The sequence below is a fragment of the Pelodiscus sinensis genome, chromosome 19, assembly GCF_052426305.1.
Source record: "Pelodiscus sinensis isolate ZL-2025 chromosome 19, ASM5242630v1, whole genome shotgun sequence".
NCBI lineage: Eukaryota > Metazoa > Chordata > Testudines > Trionychidae > Pelodiscus > Pelodiscus sinensis.
Window position 1 is genome coordinate 32,968,379 of NC_143070.1, and position 16,906 is coordinate 32,985,284.

At 50.6% G+C, this 16,906-nt stretch overlaps 2 protein-coding genes across 2 annotated transcripts in view; both read right to left on the minus strand.

Annotated features, from left to right (window-relative positions):
• LOC142824459 (uncharacterized) overlaps positions 1-12,848 on the minus strand; it is a 19,195-nt gene extending 6,347 nt beyond the window's left edge. Inside the window, 8 exon segments of the mRNA XM_089771243.1 lie at positions 1-1,330; positions 1,561-1,674; positions 7,442-7,501; positions 8,052-8,167; positions 8,866-8,888; positions 9,197-9,427; positions 10,046-10,141; positions 12,242-12,848. Coding sequence (XP_089627369.1) covers positions 1-1,330; positions 1,561-1,674; positions 7,442-7,501; positions 8,052-8,167; positions 8,866-8,888; positions 9,197-9,427; positions 10,046-10,141; positions 12,242-12,796 — 2,525 coding nt within the window. The 5' untranslated portion in view covers positions 12,797-12,848.
• LOC149523085 (uncharacterized) overlaps positions 1-16,906 on the minus strand; it is a 175,517-nt gene that overhangs the window by 124,030 nt on the left and 34,581 nt on the right. The window lies entirely within an intron of this gene.

Consider the following 16,906-nt stretch of genomic DNA (forward strand, 5'->3'; position numbering starts at 1 on the left):
CCCGTGTGGGTCCTCTTATGGTTTAAAAGGCTTGCGCGGTGACTGAAGTTTTTCCCGCAATCAGAGCAATTGTAAGGTTTCTCTCCTGTGTGGATCCTGCTATGGCTAAAAAGGTCTGAGCTTCTTCTGAAGCTTTTCCCACAGTCAGAGCAGCTGAAGGGTTTCTCTCCTGTGTGGGTCATCCTATGTCGAACAAGGTCCGTGCTGAAACTGAAGCTTTGTCCACAGTCAGAGCAATTGAAAGGTTTCTCTCCTGTGTGGGTCCTCCTATGGTTAAAAAGGTGTGAGCTTCTACTGAAGCTTTTCCCACAGTCAGAGCAGCTGAAGGGTTTCTCTCCTGTGTGGGTCATCCTATGTCGAACAAGATCTGTGCTGAAACTGAAGCTTTGTCCACAGTCAGAGCAATTGAAAGGTTTCTCTCCTGTGTGGCTCCTCCGATGGGTAACAAGGTTTGACTTCTGACTAAAGCTTTTCCCACAGTCAGAGCAATTGAAAGGTTTCTCTCCTGTGTGGCTCCTCCAATGGGTAATAAGGTCTGCATTGCTACTGAAGCTTTTCCCACAGTCAGAGCAATAGAAGGGTTTTTCCCCTGTGTGGGTCCTCCTATGTCTAACAAGGTGTGAAATCTGACTGAAGCTTTTCTCGCAGTCAGAGCAATTGAAAGGTTTCTCCCCTGTGTGGCTCCTCCTATGGGTAACAAGGCTTGAGCTACTACTGAAGTTTTTCCCGCAGTCAGAGCAATTGAAAGGTTTCTCTCCTGTGTGGGTCCTCCGATGGGTAACAAGGTTTGACTTCTGACTGAAGCTTTTCCCACATGCAGAGCAATTGAAAGGTTTCTCTCCTGTGTGAGCCATCCTATGGATAACCAAGTGCGAGTTTGTACCGAAGTTTTTCCCACAGTCAGAGCAGTTATGGGGTGTGTCTCTTGTATGTATTTTCTGATGGTTTGTAAAGTGTGAGTGCTCACGGAAACTTTTCCCAGAGTCAGAGCACTTGAAGGGCTTCTCTCCCATATGGACCCTTTGATGTTCAAGAAGAGTTTCACAGTCACTACACGTGCAGGGTGACTGTTGATGGGGGATTTCCTGTTGGACGATTTCTGTGTTTCTTTGCTCCCCTGTGCTCCTATTACTGGAGTTACCCTGTCCCTCTTCTACATGGTCTCCCTGCTGCTTTTTTGGGCTATGCTGACTCTCACAGCTCTCTCCTTGCTCACGTATCTGGAAAACATGTCCTTCAGACCGTCTCAGTAATAGTCCACATGGAGACACCTGCTCCAGTCCTTCCTGCTGAAGAGTCTTTTCATGGTTCTCAGTCAGTGTCCCGTCACCTGTTAGAATAAAGGAATGATCCAGACAGGAGTTATTCTCCACGATGAACTGCAAGGAAACTCTAAAAGAGGAATAGAAAAGGGGACACATGCTCAAATAATGGTCAAATTATCAGGAGCTGAGTCCATTGTCCTCCTTCACAACAGTGAGTCAAACTTCATGAAAACACATGTTACATCTGCTATAGACACAGAAATTGGTTTCTGAGACAGTTTAACTGATTGCTCACCTGTGTGGGCGTTGCTGATGATCTTCCCTTCCTTGCAGCTCGGAGGATCTGGGACCTGCAACTCCTCCTCTCGCTCCACCCAGGAGATCTCATCAGTTTCAGAGACTGGAAACCCTGTTTGGAGAGCAATGAACCTAGTGCTGATCTTGTTCATTAAGGTCTTTGCCATTACTGCTTCCAGAGCCAGGATCCGAGTCACCGACCCAGAGACGCTCCTTTCCCCACCTTGCAGAGACTGGGCTCTGGCTGGTAGAAGATCCCAGGACACACTCACCTGCAGTAAAGATGCATCACTCCCCCACCTTGGGAATGGCCCAGCTCATTCCCCAGGACAGCTAAGCGCTCTGCTGCACTCTCTAGGGTACAACTCAGCCCCCCTCACAGCCCGGTCCATCCGCCTGGAATCCCACAGCTGGACAGGAACACACTGCTCAGAAGGGGAGCTCTAGTGAGGGCATGAAGGTGTGACACCAAGGTCCCCAGGCAGGGCTCAGACAGCAGCTGCCACATGGCAGGTCACTAGGACTTGGAGATGAAAGACCCAGCAGATGTCTAGCTCCCCAAGTCTCTGTCCACAAAACCCCTGGCTGATGGGCTGGGCTTGCCCTGATCTTTGGCTCAGATATTGTACTTGGGCCAGAGGAGGCAGAGGAAGTTGCCTGAGCATCTAAGTGAATCCTTGGCTGGTTGCTTCACGCCCTGCCTATGTGCCACACTCCTGATCCCAACTGCCTGTGTCTGGGTGGGCCCTGCCAGCTGCCCACAACAGTTGCCATTCGCATGGCTGCCCAGGGTGGCGCTGGGCTTCTGTTGGGGCAAGCCAGGGCGGAGCTGGGCCATGCTGCTTCTCCGGTGCTTGTGGCTGTTGCTCAGCTCCCCTTCTGAAGCCTCCATTCTATTCTGCCAGCAGCAGCCTTTGTGTGGTTTCCCAGTCTGGCTCTTGTGGCCAGCCTGGCCTTTGATTTGGTGCCCCTCCAGGGCTGCACAGAATCTATCACCTTTACACCTTGTGAGCATGTTTCCCTCAGCTTTGGCCCCACCCCTTCTTGGAACTTCATTTTCTGTTCAGAAGATCCACCTGTGACATGAACATGGAGATCATTGTGCTACTGCTGTTAAATAAGATAATCATAGTCATCACATCAGAACATTCCCATTGACGTGGCACCCAGCACACTTCGCAAAAGGTTTATTGCAGCTGCGTGTGTCCATTCTTTTTGAACTAGAACAGGCTGGGCTTTGGCAGAATGGTGGGGCAGTGGGGACCAACTAACCAGGAAAGCACATTCCTGAGCAGGAAGAGGCCAATCAACACACAGATCCCCGCAGTAGCTGCAAACACGGTCCTAAGAGATGGCTCAGAAAGACACTGACCCTTGTGCACAAGAGCGGGATGAGGGGATAATGGATACGGATGTTTTGTTCAAACAAACAGGCAGGAGGCTAAGGGGGTAGAACACATGCAACATGCATCTTGTTTGTGTCAATGAATGAGAAGTCACAAGAGGGGCATGTTGATGCTGGCTGAGGGGCAGCATTCTCACTGCTGACTGACTGGTACCATTATTGGGTTGGGACAAGTCTCGCTATACCTGTGCCTTAGGAGGTAGGACACTAGCACTCTGCTCCTTTTCACAATAAACTTGGCCGAGTGCCTTAGCCTCCAAACGGAGCCTGAATCTTTCTTAGTGGCAACCCTGAGCTGTGCTACTGTAGCCAGACAGGAACCCCCCTTGTAATATCCATTTTTGCTTGCCTAGATATGCAGGCTCAGTGACCGTGAATGGCTGTAAACAGAGATATGCCAATAGCTGACCAAGAGGCTGCCGAGGAGTGCCCTTGACTAAAACCCATATTGATACGAACACACAGCCGTCCGCGGGAGGAGGAATCTCTCGCCCAGTAAAATAATGTCTAGTACTCACAATTTAGTTCTCTCTCTTGCAAGTGTAAATTAACTTGAAACTTGCTTGTAAGAACTGGTGTCACAAAACGGACCAGTACAATTTGGCATCTTAGATGAGAAAGAGGATACGGGCCCCCAGGGGTATAAAGATGGATCCAGCAGCGCATTTTCTCTGAGTGTCAATCTACCATCTATCTGCTGGTCGGGTTAGGTGTTTGACCTCCCGAGGTTCCACAGGGACGCCGACCTCGTATTTGTCTTTCCTAGGAATTGAGGGACCGGGCCTGGCTTGACCCGCTGGAGTCGAGAGGCACAGAAGGGGGTAAAAATTGTACCTGGATGTGGTCCTTTGTCTTAAGTGTACACATAGACTCAGAGCTCTTTAAAGATTAAGCTGTCACTTGGTACCATTATTTCTATTTTCTATCTTTATTTTCTTTGTAATCAGTTTTAAGATCTATATTTGCTAGCAGTTAAGAAATAGAGCAATAGCCATTGTAACCATAAGATCCGTATTTGCTAGCAGTTAAGAGAGCAATAGCCATTCTAACCATATGCTTTTATAAGTCTTTTTAATAAACCTGTAACTGTTTAAGCTTTAACCTGACTCCTTCAGTTGCTGTAACAGAACCAAGCACAATTTAAAAGAACTTCAGCCAGTCAGAGACAGGTATATGAAGAGCTTGGGCATTTGGATCATGCCACTCCTAGGTGACAGATCCGTTGGGGCATCTCTCAGTCTTCCCTAGAATGTCCGCTGCGAAGGGATCCTGTAACCTAGCAGCTAAAATCTGAGGTGTAATAAGCTCTTTCCTATAAACTTGGGGCATGTCTGCCTGTTGGCTGCCCTCTGCAACGGGACCCCAGTCCTAGCAGTGAAGTCACGGACATTAAACCTTTTTCCTCGGTAACATACAGACACACACCCCTGCCCTGACCGTCGGCTGACAGCTGCATGGATAAGCCGCAGGCTTTGCCAGTTCTGCTGGCATCAGAGCTCCAGAAAGAGCCACCGTGAACAGCCATAACAACGCTCTGTGGCGCTAGCAGCAATTCTAATGGCACTGCAGTCGCTGCGGGAAGCAAAAGTATCAATCACAGCAGCACCTGGGAACTCTGGTGTAAATCAGGACCCCACTGTGCTATTGGGGTGCACATATGAAGCTAAGCATTATCCCTCTTTAATGTAGGTATCTTTCCCAGCCCTGAGAAACAGGAACACTCTATAACAGCTATTAAAGAGAGAGGTGACTGCACACAGAGGCTGCGTCTAGATTGGCATAATTTTCCACAAATGCTTTTAACGGAAAAGTTTTTCCGTTAAAAGCATTTGCGGAAAAAGCGTCTAGATTGGCACGGATGCTTTTGCGCAAAAGCATCCGTGCCAATCTAGACGCGGTTTGGTGCAAGAAAGCTCCGGTGGCCATTTTTGCCATCAGGGCTTTTTTGCGCAAAACAGTTTTTACCTATCTACACTGGCCCTCTTGCGCAAAGGCATTTGTGCAAGACGGCTTTTTCCCGAGCAGGAGCATCAGTGTATTTGAGCAAGAACGCTGACAATCATACATTAGATCATCAGTGTTCTTGCGCAAATTCAAGCATCCAGTGTAGACAGCTGGCAAGTTTTTGCGCAAAAGCGGCCACTTTTGTGCAAAATCTTGCCAATCTAGACACAGCCAGAGAGTCTAAGGGACTTGATCAAGGTCACACAGGAAGACTGTGACGGGCAGAGAACTGAACACAGGTCTCCTGAGCACGAAGCTAGACATTCACACAGGAAGAAAAAGTCCCTACCCGAAGATATTTCACTCTAAAAAGACAACACAGATGATGTGATTTATCTCCACTGCACACAGAGGCAAGTGAGCCCCAGAGAGAGTGAAGCTGAACTTTTGAAAGGAAACCCAGCCTGTGCCTGAAATGCAAGGAGAGCTCTGCTCACGTTTCTCTACTACAAAGCTACCTCAGACAAAATACTCACAGTGCGTGAACTGCCTCATCCACCCTCCCTCAGCCCCAGCATCCAGCCCCTCCCACTGGCAAGAACAGCACGTCACAGAGATTAGCTATAGGCAGGAAGGACTTTGGGAACTGCACCCACCTTCCAGTGGCTCAGCCCATTGCCACAAGGGGAACCTGCAGCCACTAACAGCAGCCAGAGCCAGACCCAGACCTCTGGTACCTGCTGTTCCTGCCTGAGCCCTTCTACTCACACCTCCAGTCAAGGCACAAGATGGGCAAAATAGGGGGGGGAAGCGCAGTGAGACCTTAACTGTGGGAAGAGCAGCTCCACTGTTTTCCCTGGGAGGGGCCACGGAGGGGACAGTCTTTCACAGAAGAGCCAGGATTATTGGGGCAGATACTCATGACATTGTGGGCAAAGACAATGCATGACCCTGAACCAAACCCAACCCAGCTGCTCCAGAACCCACCCAGCTTTTGTTACCCAAGGGGACAGGAATCCTTACTCAGCCAGTTCACAGCCTCATAATTCTCCTGCATCACATCCCTGTAGAGGGCTCTCTGGCCTGGGTCCAGCAAAGCCTATTCCTCCTCAGAGAAATACACAGCCACCTCCTGGATGCTAACCGGCTCTGCCATGGCCATCTCCTGTCCCTGGCTCTGAAGGCTTGGGGGCTGAGCTAGAGACAGACATGAGTGTTCTGCAGCCTGGCAGGGGGAGAAGGCGAATTGGAGACATTTCAGAAGGGGCTTTAATCCTTCCCACACCTCCATTCTCCTCAGACTCTGTCCCTAGTGACGTGACACACGTGTTAGACTCTGCCACAGTGGACAAAAGTTTTAGTCTAGATATTCCATTAATAGCATACGGGAGTTAGATCCCAAATCCATATTCATTTCTCTCCGTACCTGGCTTGAGCTATAAGATTACTGTCTCTGCAACAATGGGATCCAGTTCTCAGCACCCAGTGTTTCTGATAACAAGCCACATATTCATCTGCCTGAACATAGACATAGGTTAAATGCAGGCTGCTGTATTTAAAACCCTTAGTCTTCATTCACAGATTTGCAGCACAAACTTTGCTCTCATCTCACAGAGACGTTATAAACCCTTTCCACAACAGAGGATCAGTGAAGTTAAGCATCTGAATGGAGGTGGTATTATTAAATACGGGTGTTTATTATTAAACACTTGCGCTGAGTGTTTGCAGGATGAGATCTTAAGATTCATGGGATCAGAAGATATCCTCAATCATGCAGTCTGACCCCCTCAGTGGCACAAGCCATTACACTTAGTCCAGTTACCCAGGCACAAAGCTCTGCTTCCCCACAGTGTATTTTCTAGAAAGTCCCCCAGTGATTTCAAGACATCAAGAGATGGGAGAATCCACCAGTTCTTTGTTCAATTGTTTCAGCAGCTAATCCTCTTCCCTAACACTTGTGCCTCTTTTCTATTCTGAAATAGTCTGGCTTCAGCTTTCAAATATTGGCTCTCACTGAGCCGTATCCACTCGAAGAGGTGGGCCAAATTTTCATGGGGGGGGCCAAATGGAAAGTGGCTGAGAGCTGCACTCTTGCATGACAAATGCAGGAAATGGAGGATCCAGGATGGGCATTGGGAGGAGGAGGATGCTTGGGGTAACGGTTTGGGATACAGGACAGACAGAGGGGGTCTAGGAGGGAGTTTGGGTGAAGGAGCCTTTCAGCCTATTTGTTGTTTGAAACCAACCCGATATTGAAACTGACTGAGCAGTGAAATCTGAGCCTGAAGGTGCTGTCCATTGTGTGCTTTAACTTCACCCCTTTAGCATCACAAACCTATAGACCAGTGTTTCTCCAAATGTCCTCAGGTCCCCATGCAGCACCCCTGAGGCTTGTCACTGATCACTGGGTGATTTAGGGCTGTGTGCACCGTGGTCCCTGGGTTTGGTTGGTAACTCCCATGACAATCCCATGAAGATGTTTTCACAGAAATTCTCACATCACTTAAAGAATTTCCACCAGCAAACCCACCTTGTCTGGAAGCTCCCAGGGATTTTCCTCTTGCTCTCTCCAGTGCAGAAGGCAGTGTGTCTAGTGGGGGAAGGGATAAGAGAGGTGAGATTCCAGGCTCTCCTATTTATAACAATGTCCCACTCTGAACTCTGCGTTTCAATTCTATCAGAGACACACTCAAGTATTTAGTATGAAAGAGTCTGAAACTTTCATTTCCTCTCCCTCGGGCACCTTCCAGCAATGGAGCCAATATCCCTGCAGCCTCACACCTGTCCCAGGAGAGACGAGCGGTAAATGAGATTTACTCTTCCCTCCTCACCCCCTTCCACTTGATTTCTCACTCACTTACTGCCTCTTATCATAACCTGGAGCTGTGGTGGCAGAACACGTGGCCATCACAGTAACTTTGGCCATTTTGATCTCTGAATGGGAGGTTCAGAGTTTGCAAACCCCTGGCTCCATCTGCAAGCAGTTGTGTCTGTTCGCTCAGTGTCTCTAAGGAGAGAACTGTGATGAGGCTGTCATTATCTATGTGTGAACTGAGGCAGGGAAAGGTTGGCTTCAGAGCCCAGATTCAATAGTCTCAGATACTTGAACCACTTTCCCCTCATCCATCTCTTCCAGGTACCTTTGAACTCCCTCAGAGTCTCCGACAGGGCAATCGTTTTCTGGGAGAAACCTCTGACTTGTTCTTCTAGGTCAGGAGAAATCTCTTCCGGCAGCTGAAACTGCCCCATATCACACCTGGACAGAAACAATTCCATGTGATTTTATGTCGTTTACTGCTGATAAGTTCTGGCTAGAAAGTCTCAGCTCTAACAGGCCTGGAGTTAGAATTCCTCCAATTCTCCCAGCCTGAGAGCAGAGGCAACACATCCCACGGCCATGCAACCTTCCCCTCAAAGATCCCATTTCTGTTCTTCACTTCTGTCCTGGGTAGGCTGGCTGGGGGAGTAAAGGGGAATAGAGTCTCCATGGCCAACTCACTCCTTGGCCTCTAGATGTTGAGGGACAGGAGGTTCCCATGTGAAGGGCTGAAGGAATCTGTCCAATAGGGATTAGACTGAGACACCAGCTCCCCTCTCCCCAGCTCCTTCCGCACAGGTCTCCAAACAGCCCTCGAGTGGGACAGACTCTTGATCCCTGCTGTCCTGGGCTGAATGTGCTCAGTGCCCAGCAGTGACAGGCCCATGTTCCACCCCACAGTGCTCCGGCAACCAATCCCCAAGGAGGTGACAGCTCTAAGAAACACTTGGTCAGACTGTGCCCTGAATGGGGAATTCCAGAGTCTAAAGTGCAAGGATCAGACCCTCAGAATTAAATGCATCAGAGATGTTCATGTCTAACATCTGGCTGTAGAGCTCTGGGGAGATGTGGTGCTAACATCCGCTCCAAGCCTTTTCCCTGCTCTGTGCAGTGTGAGGGGAGCGAGAGCCACGTACCTACTCAGGGCGCTTCTGACGTCCTAGAAAAAAGACACAGAAAAGAATCTCAGCCCCACTGGACACACACAGGAGACCTCTGAGAAGGGATTTTGCAAACCTAGGAAGAGGCGCCCTGCCCTGGCCCCAGGAATATGGATCCCCGGAGAGAATGGGGCTTTGCCATCTCTAATAGATCTGTGCCTGTAACTCTACAAAGCACAAGAGTCATTCACATGGCAGCAATGCACAAAGTGTTACACTGAGATCTGACAACTGGGACCGAGCACTTGTGATTCAGGAGCCTCCTTTCACTGTGTGAGGAGCTGGGATGTTTGTCCCTCAGTCTCACCTGCAGGAATTCACTTGCTGGCTTCTGACATGTCCCCTCCAGCTCAGCGATCCCCTCGCTGATACGGGAAATCTGCACAGAGAGGTTCCTGACAGTGTCAATCTGGAACCTCCCAATCGCCTCATCTAATTTCCCCAGCTGAGCTAGGAGTCGCTGCTTTTGTTCCTCCAGAAACTGCAGTAGCTGCTGAAACTCAGCCACAATCATCTGCCTCTTGGCTTGGGTCCATTTCTGTGTGAAAACAGGGAAAGGGCTGGTCAGGGGCATGGATGGAGCCCACGGCCCTTTCACGGGGAGCTGAGTGTGCAGTAGGGAGAATTTCTTGGAAAACCCTAAAATTTGCGACATTTGACTTTGTGATTACTAGGCAGATGCGTCTCTCCCAGCATCTCCTTTGCCCCGTGTCCCTCTGAAAGGGATGTTCCCATGTCTGTCATGGGCAGCATCTTTTGTTATTCATGGGCTCTGGGAATTCAGATCCAGAGCTGCAGGAGGCAGGACTCAGCACCAGCCTGACAGAGATACCCAGGGAGGAAAAAGAAGCAAACAGATAAATGCAGCAAGTGAGCAGACAGTCCTTCAGGGGCACATTCAGCTCACCTGGGGAGGATGTCTGGGAAAACAACAAAGGACAGACATTAACTCATACACTGACATGTATGAGTCCTTTCTACACATGGATCTCAAGCCCTTTCTACACATGGATCTCACCCAGCAATTCATGATCCAGGAGAGACACAAATAAGCCCAACTTCACCAAGGCCACACAGGAGTCTCCCTCCTAACACAGCCCCCCCCCCCCCCCCCCCCACTGCCAGTCCCTGCTGGTCCACAGCCACAAGCACTTACCAGATACTCCTGGCTTTTCCCTTCTGCTGCTGTTTTCCTTCTCAGCAGCTTTTCTCTCTCCTTCCTCAGAGTCTTCAAATGAGTCTCCAATTTTGCCTGAAAAAACAGAAATAAGCACGAGAGCAAACCACATTAGACGTTGGGAGCCTATTTATCTGCCTTTAAGAGAGTCCCAGTTTTGTGGAGCTCTACCCCTGTCCAGTAGGGACTCAGGCCTGGACATGGCTTTGTCCATAGAAAAATATACAGGAGACTGCGGATGAGCAGGTCACCTATGAGCATGGGGGACAGATCGGTGGTGGCACCTTCATAAAGAATGATGCAGGTGGTTAATAATACTAATCATGTAACCGATTATAATTTGATCAGTGACAGTATTTTAACCTGCTGACAGGCAGGGTTGGTAGCGGAAATGGACTCTCCTGGGGCCAGGGATCTCTTGTGAGGTCTGCCGGGGTGGCCACAAGAACTGCTGGCCAATGGGAATGCCCAGCAGCTGCAGACTGATTTTAGTTGCCAGAGGCAAGTGGGCACTGCAGGGGCAGTGGGGAGCTTAACCGGTAATTGGCACCGATAAACATTAGCTCATCAGTTAACCAGTTGGAACTCTTGCTACAATCCAGTTGTGCCTGGCATGGACCTGCACTTCCTGAAGCCCTGCTGAAGTGGCTGGGCCCCCACGCAGCATCCAGCCCAGTAACCTCATCTAGTGCCACCGGCTCCATCGGAGTTTAACCCCTCACGGAGCAGCCCAGAAGTTCAGCATTCCAGTGGGAAACCTCTTCTGAGCCTAGGGCTTTATCAAGGCATCTTTCTCTCCTAACAGCCACACTTCATCACTGTTCAGCGATGCTGAGGGACAGGGAGCAGTGTAGTCTAACAATTGGACCAGGGTTCAGGACCGAACTCTATCCCTGATCTGTTTGGTGACTATGAGCAACTTGCTGCCCCACCTTCCCTTCCCACAGTTTGTCTAACTGGACTGTGACCTGCTCAGAGCAGGGACTTTCCCGTGCTGGGTACTGTGCAGGGCCCAGATGTCATTGCGGATCTATATGGCAAATGACAGATTATTATTCCTGTTCATCCAATCAGTAACAGCTTGTAACCTCCTCTTCTCTAGTCCCAAGGCAGCTCACTGACAGAGTGGCCTGTAGCTCCTGTAATCTAAACCTCTCTGATTATTAACACCTTCTCTTGTGCAAACACCCCTCCTGCCACCAGTGAGGGCTGGGTTTCAGGATTTAGAGCCTCAGAGAAACATTTCCCACATCAGGTATCTGTAAAGACTTGACGTAAGTTGCCACAACCCCAGAACATTTACTTTTTACTGCATCTCTTGAATCACTAAGGCTTTACAGAAGTGGTCACCAACCAGTAGATCGGGATCTATAGGTAGATCTTGGCACCTCTTACAGGTGATCTTGACTGGTTTGGCTAAGAGGCTATCAAGTGCAGCACTTCAGCTGCCCCCTCTCCCTGCTGCTGCACATCTCCTGCCCTTTGCCTTGGAGCTGTTTCCTTCTCCCACCCTGTATTCTATCTCCACAAACAGAGGGAGTCTGTAGGCTGCTTTTGAGAGTGGTGCAGGGGTGAGCCTTCCTTAGCCTCACTGCACCACCACAAAGAAGCCACCTGTGGTAAGCAGTGAGCAGCTGGAGCCTGTATCCTGAATCCCTGTCCTAGTCATGTAACTCTCCCGCACCCCAAGCCCCTTCTCTAACCCTGAGCTCAAACTCCCTTACACAGCGTGAACCCCCTCCTGCACCCCAACCCTCTGCCCCTGCCTGATGAAAGGGAGATAGGATGGGGGAGGGAGAAGGGATGCAGTGAGCAGAGGCGGGGCCTCGGAAAAGGATCACAAAGGAGGTGGGGCAAGGGTATTTGGGTTTGAGGTAGATCCTGGATTGCGTTTAAATTCAAAAAGTGATACTTTAAAAGGCTGGAGATCACTGCTTTACACTGGTTGGTTCACATCTGTGGCTGGTAACAGTCAGTGAAATTAGCCTGTAATTATCAGAGGGGGAGCCGTGTTAGTCTGAATCTGCAAAAGTGGTGAGGAGACCTGTGGCACCTTATAGACTAACTGAAGTGTAGGAGCATAAGCTTTCATGGGCAAAGACCCACTTCGTCAGATGCATGACTGTAATTAAAACCCAATGTTATTTCCCATCACACAGGACAGCCACTCTGTACCTTGTATTCCTGAGCAGCTTCCTGTAAGGGCACCGCCATGTAAGCCTGGGGTCTGTCATATACCACAGAAATGGGAGTTTGATCCTCTTCACAGAACAGTGTCAGAGCCTCTTGGTGCTCCCCACACACCCCGTCCCATCTTGCTCCCTTTGATGACTGGAAACTCAGCGGCTTGGCTAGTTCCACCACGTTTGCCAGCTGCCGGTTGGGCCGGAGGGGTCCCTGCTGCTCAGTGTCTCTGCCCTGAGGGCTGAGGGGGGCCTGGCAGGAATTGTGCCCACACTCCAGAGCGACAGGGGCTGTGAAATCCTCCAGGCAGACGGGACGCGGCGCTTCCTCCCGGACACTTTCCAGGGGATTCTCTGCAGCCATGGCTGCCTCTGGGCTGGGGGACCGGGGCCGGGTCACTTCCTGGAGGGGCAGGTGGGGGGGGGCGGAGGCGTGAGGCACCAGCACTGAGGATACAAAAAAAAATATCAAAATTAAAAACCGAGAAAGTCCCAAAAGCTTCGTTTGCTCATTCCCTCCCCCCCGCCCCCGCCAGGGCCTCCCCATGGCCCCTCAGCCACCTGCCCCAGCCAGACCCCCCCCTCTCTGTGTCCCTCATGCTCACGCCCAGTGTTCAAATCCCCCCCCCCCCACAGCCCCTCTGCGCGCCACAGCCCCGCCCCCCCCCCCGGCCAGGCCAGCGTGAGGGTCAGGAAGCGCCACACGGGGGAGGGGGAGGGGAGAGGGACCCGCCCCCAGGAGAGGGGGGAGGGGAGAGGAACCCACCCCCAGAATCCCGATACCCAGCGCCGGACCCACCAGCAGCGCCCCTCCCCCCCCCAGCTCCCTCACGCCGGGCTGCGGCCTCCCCCGCGCTGGCGCCCCGCAGCGAGTAACGGCCCCAACGGCCCCTCACAACGGCTCCCGGCTCAGCGAGCGCGGCGCATGCGCAGTCACCGCCGCGCCGTCCGCTCCCTTTCCCAGCCCGCGCGCGCGCGCGGGGAGTGACGAACACCCGACCGCGGCGCCTCGCGCATGCGCAGCAGGGCCGTGACTCCGCTCCGACTCCCGCGCCAGGGCTTAGCCCAGACCGGGCGCTGCTTGGCCCCGCCCCCCCGGCCGGAGGCTGCTCCCGCGTCTCGGAGCCCGGGCCGGCTCGCAGGTGGGGCGGGGCGTTTGCAGCGCGTGGAGCGACACGGGGGGGGCCCTCTCTGCCGGGCTGGGAGCGGGGGGGGGGGGGCGTGTCCCGAGGTGGGCGGGGCCGGCGCGCGCTGCTGGGGCTGGGGGCGGGGTGCGCGCGCGGGGCGCTGGGCCCGGCCCTTTGTTGCGCGGGCGGGGCCGCGAGACGCCCACGTGGCTTCTGCCCAGCGCGTCGGGTGGGTCCCGGGGCGGCGCGCGGAGGAGGGGGGGGGCGGGGGGATGCGCACCTGAGAGGCGGTGCCACTGTGGGCGCGTGTCCGGGCACTGCGCATGCGCAGCGGGGTCTCGCGCAGCCCTTGCCCGTCTCTCTGCCCGCGCGCTGTGAGTGTCCCAAGGGGGGCGCGGCTCCGTGGCAGGGGGCGGGGCATATGCAGGGGGCGGGGCTAGGATGGGGGCGGGGCAGACTCAGGTCTGGTGGGGGGAGGGGCGCCAGGTAAACTCTGCAACACCGAGAGCAAAGCCCCAAGTCAGAGAGTGGCCCTTGCAAGGGGCCTTTTTATTTGCTTCAACATTTATTTTCACCCCTTCTGCACCGGGGAGGCGCTGAGCATGCTCAGAAGGGCTGCAGCCCCCCCCGCACTTCGCCCGGCCCACTCTAGGGCTGCGTCTAGACTGGCAGGTTTTTCCGCAAAAACAATCGCTGTCTACACTGGCCGCTTGAACTTCCGCAGGAGCACTGACGACCTCATGTAAGATTGTCGGTGTGCTTGCGGAAATACGATGCTGCTCCCGTTCGGGCAAAAGCTCACTTGCGCGAATGCGTTTGCGCAAGAGGGCCAGTGTAGACAACGCAGTATTGTTTTGCGCAAAAAAGCCCCGGTGGCGAACATGGCGATCGGGGCTTTCTTGCGTAAAACCGCGTCTAGATTGGCCACGGATGCTTTTCCGCAAAAAATGCTTTTGTGCAAAAGCGTCCGTGCCAATCTAGACGCTCTCTTCCGCAAATGCTTTTAACGGAAAAACGTTTCCATTAAAAGCATTTGCGCACAATCATGCCAGTCTAGACGTAGCCTAGCTGTATGGTTTTGCTTACTGCATTTTAAAGGTGTTTACAATGTAAAAAGAGTGCTATAGACAGGACAGAGTCTCATAACTTTTCTCTTGTCTTATTCCTGGGACTCACAGAATTGCTCTCCCGTCTCTGCCACCCATATTCATTGTTTTGCTCTGTGCTTAGCCTTGTACTGTCACTACTCTGTGCGATGCAACTGAAAGTCCTGCTACTTTGAAACAAACGTAAGTAAAAATCTAAGTAATCTTCTGCAAAACTACTTCAGTGAAAGTACAAAAGTATCCTATCTTAATCGTACTTAAGTATTCAAAAGTAAAAATTCGTTGTCCTATGGAATCCTATGCTTAGCCACCCTGGTTCTTGCAGGTCACCATTAACAAGCACGCATGCTATATAAACACTTATAATTCTATATTCTATACACCTATACTATACATTTTTCAATGGTGGAATTTAACGATAGTCACTGCCTTCATTTATGAAGATGAAGAGGGACCAAATTAAATACAAGTCAGATTACAGAAATGTATTTATTTTGCCCACATTCACAGTGTGCATTTTTCCATTGTCATGATTGATTTCCAAAATGTTTGTTCAACCATAGGAGCACTTTTTTTCATCTGTACCAATCCTTGCTCTTCTATTAAAAAATATGAGTCCATCACATGGAAGAATCTCTCACAGGCAGCTGATGGAGACAGATGTCTGTTGGCCCTGGCACACAGCTCCCTAATTCTAGAAAAAGAGTGCAGCAGATCCATGGTCTCTCCTGAAGAGGCCAGATACCCATCAAGCTTCTTTGCAGTTTCATTTGTCTAAAATAACATAGTATCTTATGTTTTCTAATCCCGGTTTCCTGCTTGTTCCAAGTGGTCCTAACATTTGGCATCAAGATGTCAGCTGCTGTTAGCTCCGGGTCCTCAATTATTTCACCAAATCATTTCTGAATGGTGAACTGGAGTCTATCTACCAGTGGCCTCAAGAGGGCATCTTGTTCCTCTAGCTTTTGGAACCATCATGTATAATTTAAACTTAAAAAACAACAAACAGTCTGGTAGCACTTTATAGACAACAAAACATATAGATGGTATCATGAGCTTTCATGGGCACAGCCCACTTCTTCAGATGACCAGAGTTTTGAGTTTAGGATGTACAGATCTATTTATTTTGGCTCTGCACAGCCTAAATTCAAAACTCCAATCATCTGAAGAAGTGGGCTGTGCCCACGAAAGCTCGTGATACCACATATATGTTTTGTTAATCTATAAAGTGCTACCAGACTGTTTGTTGTTGCTGTACAGACTAACTCTGCTACCCCCTGAAGATGGTATAATGTACACAGCATCCATTCCATTAGTGTGCTTATCTGTGTTTGGAGTATATTTAGTACCTTCAACACTGGGCCCACAACCATGGCATATTCTGTCAATAAAACCTGCTCTGCTGGATTCAGCCGGTCGTACAGTCAATACATAATGTTAATAAAAATACAGAATGATCAGGGTTTGTTTTTTTAACAAAAAGAAAAGTATAAAGCGAAGAACTGCTTCTTGCATACTAATTTGGAGTTCTGGGGACACATTTCTCATGGACCATGCTCCTTGTTCATTCAGAATGTACCGAATTCTCTCCACAGCCATGAACACAGAGTTCCATCTTTTCTGGCTTGGCCGAATGCACTGTGGCTTGCATTCTGCTTCCACCATTTTTGCTCCAGTTTCTGAGTGTTCAGTTTCATTTCATAGTGCTTAGCATCTGGCAAAAGTGGGCCTGGCCATCTTTTGTTAGTGGTCATTTGATTCTTCCTGTACCACGTCTATACATGAAACTAGGTTCTGCAAGTGGCAGGTTCAATGTTGGGCTGCGTCTAGACTGGCCAGTTTTTCCGCAAAAAACTTGCCAGCTGTCTACACTTTGAATTTGCGCAAGAACACTGACGATCTCATGTAAGATTGTCAGTTTTCTTGCAGAAATACTGTGCTGCTCCCGTTCGGGCAAAAGCCCTCTTGCGCAAATGCTTTTGTGCAAGAGGGCCAGTGTAGACAACGTGGTATTGTTTTCCGCAAAAAAGCCCCGATGGCGAAAATGGCGATCGGGGCTTTCTTGCGCAAAACCGCGTCTAGATTGGCACGGACGTTTTTCCGCAAAAAGTGCTTTTGTGCAAAAGCGTCCGTGCCAATCTAGATGCTCTTTTCCGCAAATGCTTTTGACAGAAAAACTTTTCCGTTAAAAGCATTTGCGAAAAATCATGCCAGTCTAGATGTAGCCTTGGTATTTTGGTACAATTTATTCACGGCTGTTATCTCTGTCCGGGACGCCTTCAGTTTTGTGAAATTCAGCTTATTAACATGAAACCCTGTTGTTGTAAACACAGTTGAAAGACACTTCCTCCCGCCCCCAAAAAACCCCCCAAGCCACATTAATGTGTCCCCCAACTGATATACCATGCTGGGAACAATAAATTG